Genomic DNA, 8,326 nt, shown 5'->3' with positions numbered 1-8,326 from the left:
ATATATGCTCCACAAGTTCAGAAATAATTTTCATAACTGTAAATCAAATGAACTATTTTCTTTCCATCATAAATTATCAGGAATGTTGAGGTAATTCTCACTGTACAACTAATTTATACTGTTTATGAAGTCATTTCTTATACATTTGCAGCTGTGAGTATTTACTGGTTTTAAAAACAAGTTAATAAGTAAGGCAAAATTTGGTTAGAATCAGATTGAAAGTCTTATTTATTTTGGGACATAGAGAATATTGGTCTATTTTAGCTGTCTAGTGTAAATCCCAGGCCACTATAAAAAGAAATGATAACCTTAGAAGGGAAGGAAGGTTTTGATCCTTTGCTCCTTTACCATCTCTACATGAATGAACAATGAGGGAGCTGTCTGACCTCCTACCACATCTCTCCTCCATCCCACACAGGTCTACTAAGTCATGTTATACTGATGCATCTCAAGGGTTATGTCAGTGAGCCAAGAGATCACTTTCTGATTTGTTCTGCAGGTATGGCAGACAGAAAAGTAAACGATACATGGTTGTCCTATGGACTGACGGATGCGAGAACAGGGGGACGGAAAAGAAGACTTTCCCTAACATGGAAAGGTACATAAGTCACCCACCTCCAGCCAGTTTCTTAGAGAAATGCAAAGGGAAAGAAGGTCATTCCTTCCATGTCCCAGTGACACAGAAAATACCTCAAAATGACTTTGAAGACAGGACCAGCACTGGCGAGGTGGGCTTCTATGGTAATATGGGTCCTGTCTCCATGCAGATTCAAAAGGCAGTAAGCCTCAGTCTACTACTTATGAGTCTCTTGCGGTTGTCCCTGAGAAGAGAGCAAGGAGAATGAGGGGCCTGATGAAAAGTAGATTGACGGAAGCTAAGGCAGGTATGTATCCACTGTTGACCCTAAATTATCTTGTACGTAAAGAAAGTGACCAGATATCTTAGTATCCACTGGTCATCTTGCCCTCATGAGGTAAAGTCTAAATTACATACTAGCTGCAAGCTTCCTCTAGGTGGTCTCATATGAGCTCACATGTCTTTTGTCTCTGTAGTTTTCAAGGATAAGAGCTCTCAGGCCTGCAGGGCAGCTGCATCAGAGGCTGTCTCAGGATTGCAGTTCTGTAGGAGGAAGGGACAGAAGAGAACCATATGGAGTGTCAACTGTACAGAGGGAACTAAAGTATGGATGTATAAAAAAAGAAGATCAAGCTACCGACCTGAAGACCTAGAAGCCTTCTTTCGTCTTTTGGGTGGGTTCTCAGAGCCAGTCAATGCTGAGAGTTGGGGAATATGGGACAGTAGTTCAAATGTCACACAGGTCTTAGAAAAGTGGATGTCACACAGAGGGAGGATTCCCTGGATGTGTGGAGGAGTAATACTCCATATGGATCCTAGTTCATAGAAAGCTGAACATAGGTTCACCACGGAAGATCCAGGACTCCTTTCCCTTTATAACACACACAGTGCTCCTATCAGTCCTGATGTTACATATTTGTGATGAGTGGACACATGACACCTTGACTTTCTGATGCTCATAGTAAAATCGGGAACACAAGCCATATGACTATAAATATATTCATGTGCTGATTATTGCACAGAAGGCAGAGAAGTTCTTGACCAATAGAAGTAGGTGAGGGTGAGGATGGGGGGAAATCAGCAAGGAACAGTACTAGAGGTTAGAAACATGATTAGGATACTGTCCATACACCAGGATTAATCACACACTGCTGTTTACATTCATTTCAAATAAATAACAACCATTTTAAGTTTAGTCCCTCAACATTCTGAGCTGCCTTTTCAGTTTACCATACACACACTTATGTGAAACTCCTGTATTGGACAGTAGAACATTTTAATTATTGCAATTGCAATTTTTTTAACCTTATAATTTATAACATATATCTTATAACTTTTGGGAAGAATTGAGAAGTCACCAGATATACAAGTGTTATTTTCATGGGAAAGCGAAAAATGTACATAAAACTCCATGTTTTCAGGTATTTCCAAGAAAATCATCATTTCTTGGAATTGTTGGATTATAGATGAGTTATGCTTGAGGAGCAAACACTGATTTTACCAGCCAGAGTGAAAAAATATAATAGGAAAGTGACAACCTGATCAATTATTTATAAGTACTCTATCCCTACTGAGAGGAACCACACACAGTCAGACCATACACAGGTGATACATTCCAGTGTTGCTGTAGACACCTAAGGTCACATTCAGTTTTCTGACTTGAAGAAAACATACTAAACTCTGAGGGTCAGAGAAAATCTGATCAGTGAAGAAACATATCACACTATATCATTAACCATGTTGAAGAAGCACACCAACAAAAGTAAACAAATTTCAATAGCTGTGTATCAATTGGAAGAAGAGACACAGTTCTGGATTGTAAGGATCAAAACCTCCTGGAGAGTCCAGCTGCTTCCCCCTCAGGGAAGAGCTCAGATGGAGAGGCAGGGAATTCACTCTTGCTTTACAAAGCCTCCCCTGTAAGAGGAGTTCACAGATTCCAAATCAGTGCCCCATATGAGAGCTCTAAGGACTCATCATTTTTCTTACTTTACAGAGGATCCAGTTATCCAGAGCTTTTTGGCAGCTGACAAGGCCCTAAAAGTCTCTGACAAGGTACCTACAGTGCCAAAGAGGGGGGAGGGGGTTGATGGGTCTGCAGAGTCACAGTCCCTTATTACAAGGAGGAAAATATAAGACAGCTTATGACAAACACATTCCCTGTGGGAATCTGCTCTCAAGGTCAGAGGAAGGAGAGACACAACATCATTCCTTGGACAACAATCCCTTTCTTGCTTACCCTTTGGCTCAAACACAAAAGGCAAAGGGATTTGAGAGCCTCAGCAAGGCTTCCTCTGAGTGACATTACTGCTGTGGCAATTGTAAAAGGAAATCCTACATTCAGTCATCACCTGACCTCTGTCCACTGTGCCTCTCTCCACTTCTCACCAACCATCTGTCTCCCACAGTACCTCCTTTCCATGGTGGTGGAGTACTTCGGCCGAGTTGGGCTGCCTGGGCACATGTACAACAGGATCCACTTCTTCCTTGCCCTGTGAGTACCTGCTTGGGTTTTATGACTCAGTCTTGCCACACCCCAAGCCCTACATCACCCAAAGCCAAATATGGGCAAAGTGGCATGAAAAGTCATAGATCTCAGCCAAAGAGCACTTGAAATATTCGAGGAGCCATGATCTGTGGAGAACTAGAAGGGAACAGGATTTGACATAATGAAAATAATGGGGAAACCCTCCTAGTACCTAAGTGAGGGAGAATCATAATGGCAGAAATAGAAAGGAAACAAATCAAAAACTGGAAAACAAAAATAATTCCAACGGTCTGTGTGGGGCATAGCATTTCTTCCACAGGCTCAAGGTCCGGGATGCTCTGTGGCCCTGTAGATATACGTCATTCCACAGACATTCTGTTCACATAATATATATATTTTTTAATTTTTTTATTTTTATTTATTTATTTATTTGAGAGACAGACACAGAGAGAAAGACAGATAGAGGGAGAGAGAGAGAGAGAATGGGCGCGCCAGGGCTTCCAGCCTCTGCAAACGAACTCCAGATGCGTGCGCCCCCTTGTGCATCTGGCTAACATGGGACCTGGGGAACCGAGCCTCGAACCGGGGTCCTTAGGCTTCACAGGCAAGCGCTTAACCGCTAAGCCATCTCTCCAGCCCCACATAATATATATTTAACATTCGCTTGCTGTCTTGTAACTTCTCCTGCATGTCCCAACTGAGAATGGGATTCCTACTTAAGGGCAAGCACACTTCTCCTTTTTCTCTGATAGTTACATAGCATGTGACATGGAAGAATCTGACCCAATTACGAAGGTGACCATCATCCAGTATTTGCTGGGCAAGGAACACTGGAAAGGCTTGTGCAAAGAATTTCTTAAGTTGAAGACAGAGTTCTTTAAAGCACTGGAATACCGAGCTTGGGTCAAGCCTGATTTGTGTGAGGAGGTCAGTCATGGTGATGGCCAGGACAGTGGGAAGGTGGGAATACCTGTGTGGGAACAAGGGCAGTGCTCACTCTTCAGGGCTCATTTCATTTCAGATCCAGAACCACAATCCACAACACTGGGTCTGGAGCCGGGTGCGTGAGGGCACCCACTAGGTTCCCAGAGCCTGGGAACCATCAGCGGGACAGTGGAAGAGGAGCTGCGATCTATCCAGGTGAGTGGACTTTCTCATTCATTGATTTTTTTTTTTTTTAATCCAGATGAGCATAGAGAGGTTTCTGTTCATTCGTAGAGGGAGGGCCATATTTGTATTACTATTCTGTTCATATCTTTGATGACAGAATCAAGTGATGTGCCACATATGGTTTCAATTTCAGGTCTTCTCTTTTTTTTGTATTTTAAGGAAAGATCATAAAATTCCATTCCTGCAGGTTAACAGACTTGAAATTCTCAAACATAAATATAGGAAAACCCCTCACACCATCCTTCCTAGATTGGAGATTTAACACACTGCTCCCAAGATTCTTGTGTTTTGTTCCAATATGAGATAAACTGTACTGATCTGGAAGCATAAAGGATGCGACCAGGGTCTCTTCTTCCATTGCAGAGGAAATTCGAGGAGTTCCTTGTCTGTTTAAATTTTAAAAGTGATGTTCAGTGTACCAAAAGGGTACACAGAACCATGATGAAATATATAATGCATGACTTATCGAAAATGACCTGTAGTCTTTCGACTTGCTACAACATGTGCTTTCTTGTATTTAATTTTCTTTATATTTGTATTTAGTTTTAATAGTAAAGACCTTAGGTGTAATCTTTCAAAGTATCTTTTCTTGGATGAATGGGTGTTTTGTAAACAAAAGCAAACACACACAAAAAAACAACACTATTGATGGGACAGATGTTTGGTTCACTAAATATATGGGTTTCTTGAGAAGCCTGGGACAACTAGAGTTGGAATATCCATTTCCCATTTAACTCCGTAGTTCAAAGTGGTATGGATATTCTAGAATGGCCAACACCAAGAGGCTTGGAAATCAGTATAGAATCCAGCTCAAAACAAGGCCACACAGAATAATAGTGGAATAGGTTATCCAGTGTTTGATTCCACCCACAGCACGTCAACAGCTTCCCACAGGGAGTGCCCACTACACACACACACACACACACACACACACACACACACACACTACAATGACACATGAGCAAACAAAAACAAAAACAAAAAACTGGATTTCCATGATGCTGCTGGATGTGGGAGAGTACAAGACAGTCACAAAAAGGAAGAAAACAAAACAAGAAAAGGAAAGCAGAAAAAAGCTAGTCGTTCTAGGATAATCCAGGATTGGTGGATGGTCTACTAAATCCACAGGTTTGTTAGCTTTATATTGGAGTGGAAAAAAATACTAAATCTATCCATCATCTATCTATCTATCTATCTATCTATCTATCTATCTATATGCTTACATATCATTAAATTCAAAACAAGTAAGTGTATTGGATGCTATTAATTTCATCACTCATGGTAACAGTCAGAGGGAACCACTGATACACCAGTTCCCCTCCCATCTCACACTCTGTGCTGTGAATTGCAAGAGCTTGCCTTCCACGGGATCTAATGGAAACTTCCTACTTTTCTTATAGCTCCTGCCCACTCCTGCAATCCCCGACCACTACAAAGATGTCAATGTCTTTACCCGAGGATCCAGGAAGCTGCACAGTGACATCCATCTGCAGCTGTCCTCACACCACCAGGACGGAGGGCCCAGGAACATCATGGATCTCGGGAGCCTGCACAGGGCAAGAAAAAAAACTAAGGGAAAAAAAGCAAATTACTGCCCCTAGTCTACCTTTGTTTGCCAACAAAGACCACCCCATCCTCTGGGTAACCTGGGGAAGAGGTTCCGTAATATCTGGCCTGGAAGAGCACCTAAGGCCTCCACACCTTCCAGCGACTGAGGACAGGAGACAGAGCAGAAAACTCAGGGGAGTCCTGGACCATTCAGGAAGAAAATCCTGAGGGAAGAATAAATTTTACAATTGGGAGAAGGAAAAATAGAATATGAGAAGGGGAGAAACAACTGAGGCTGGAGCTTAAAAACTTTCTTAGAAAAGCATTGCAGAGAATCTCCCCTCAGAGTGCTTCCTGGAAAATCTCCCAGATTATTCCAGGAAGCCCTATCCATTGAGGAGACCATCTATCCATCAAATTTCAGCTAAGGCTGGTGGGAATATTCGAGATACAGAGCATTATGGGACATAGACCTGAGATAAAAGGACATACCCTACCAGATAAAAATATCCATATTGACAGATGATAAAATTGAAATTGTATGGGCATTATGAATAGTAGAAGTGAAGGGCCTAAGTTCTCAGGACACCAACAACACCGGACATAAAACAGAGGTGGGCAGGCTACAGGTAATAAGAGGGCAAATACGAGAGAACCAAGTGCCAAAAATAAAATTCAGCATACCTTCAAGCAAGAAAAACCATAAGAACACACAGAAATTTCACATAAGGAATAATATATAACACATACAATTGGGAGAGATGAGATTCACTGTATTATCTGTGTTTAGATTTTATTGATTTTACTTACTATACTTAATGGTTTTACTTTTATTGATGATGTTTATGTTATACTGTTTGGATTGTTTTGGTTATATTGTTTTGATTCTATATATTTTATTAATAATTATTAGTTTTGTGTTACAATTTCTCACTTTGACCCCCAAAACACACTTCACTATACTATGAAAAATATATGAGAGGTTCAGAGGTGGTAAGCACTATGATTGGGCAACAAAGCAAACCCTAAATAAACATTCCCAAAGTAAGAATATTTTATAACAAAGGAAGAAAATCCCAGGTTCAGAACTCTCTCAGGGTCCTTGAAGGACACAAGCATAAGGCTGGAAGGTTTAAGTATCTAAGCCACTGGAAGCCAAGAAGGTGGGGAGGGACTAAACATGGTTCAAGAGGGCCTAGGCTACCCCTCTCATGTTTAGGTTACTTAATATGTACAGTCATTTATGTGTAACTATTTCAAATAAAAATTTTAAAAAATAAATTTTTTTTTCTGGAAAAATATGTCAGACAAAATATCGGACACAATATGTTCTGCCCCCAGCTCCCAAGAAAATGATGGATTTTGTGATAGAATTTCTGGTAACTGTAAAGTTACTTATAGAACAAAATGAGATTAAAACATCATGAGTTATTTAACATGCTATTTTACAGCTTGGTAGATGAACAAGTATTAAAATGCTTCCTTGAAATCAAGAAAACCTGAATTACCCCCCCCCTTCCCGCATTAAGAATCAAGTTAATTAAGGGCTGGAGAAATGGCTTACCAGTTAATGTGCTTAGCTGCAAAATCTAAGGACCCAGGTTTGATTCCCCAAGACCCACATAAGCCAGATACACCAACATGGTACATGCTTCTGGAGTTCATTTGAAGTTGCTAGAGACCCTGGAATCCCTCTCTTTCTCTCTCTGCTTATCTCTCTCTGTGTCTCTGTGTGTGCTTCTATTTCTATCTCTTTCAAATAAATAAAATAAAGAGAGCTATTTAAAACAAGATAATTTTGTTTGCTCTGGAAATCACAGTGGCAGGGAGGTGGAGTCAGAAGACCCCTAGAGGCCCTATGAGCTCTGAGCCAGTGAGGACACTGTATCAAAAAGGGGAGGTACCATCACCTGTCAGTCTACATCCAGGTTATCTATCTACTTGCCTCATCATGCAGGTGCCTCACAATGGGCAGGAACACACATTTCATAAATGCTCTCTGCTAAGTCATTCTTGGCCTCCTGGTTGTTTTGTGAGTTATACAACTCTGATTCCAACTGTGACTGCCAAAGTTCAGATGTCTCAGACATTTCTATTTTCCTATGTCTACTTAATGCCTGGAAAGTGAAGGGAAAAGGTAGATTGCTTAATGGCTGAAGAGTTCAACAATCTCTCCCAGATTTACTTTCTAAGGTGTGTCTTAAACATGACTTAGAGGGGGCGGAAAGAATGTCAGAGTCACATGTTGGGTCATGATTTGCAGAGACATTTAGCATACCAATAACTGGGGGCTAACTCCACAATGCAAGACCCATTTTCATCAACAAGGAGGGTCCAATGGGAGGGGGTAGATCACAGATGAGCCTAAACAATGGTACCAAACTGCCTGTATTTACTAAAAAGAAAACTAATAAATTAAATTTAAAAAAAAAAAAAAAACATGACTTAGAAGAATGGCAAATTGCACTAGGAATCCATGCGTAGAAGTGGTTGCTAAACGATCTGAATAAACTAAAAATGTTGAAGTAATCCACAGGAGACTG

General features: G+C 40.9%; 1 protein-coding gene across 1 annotated transcript; it reads left to right on the top strand.

Annotated features, from left to right (window-relative positions):
• Positions 1–501: 501 nt before the first annotated feature.
• LOC123461482 (putative speedy protein E7) lies at positions 502–4,146 on the top strand. The gene is made up of 7 exons (XM_045152183.1): positions 502–598; positions 768–884; positions 1,054–1,251; positions 2,574–2,632; positions 2,986–3,071; positions 3,818–3,992; positions 4,087–4,146. Exons 1-7 carry the CDS (start codon positions 502–504, stop codon positions 4,144–4,146), a joined length of 792 nt encoding a protein of 263 aa, XP_045008118.1.
• Positions 4,147–8,326: the final 4,180 nt, after the last annotated feature.

The sequence above is a fragment of the Jaculus jaculus genome, chromosome 6 (genome assembly GCF_020740685.1).
Source record: "Jaculus jaculus isolate mJacJac1 chromosome 6, mJacJac1.mat.Y.cur, whole genome shotgun sequence".
NCBI classification, from domain to species: Eukaryota; Metazoa; Chordata; class Mammalia; order Rodentia; family Dipodidae; genus Jaculus; species Jaculus jaculus.
Note: the sequence above shows the minus strand (reverse complement) of the source record. Positions and strands in the feature narration are given on the sequence as shown.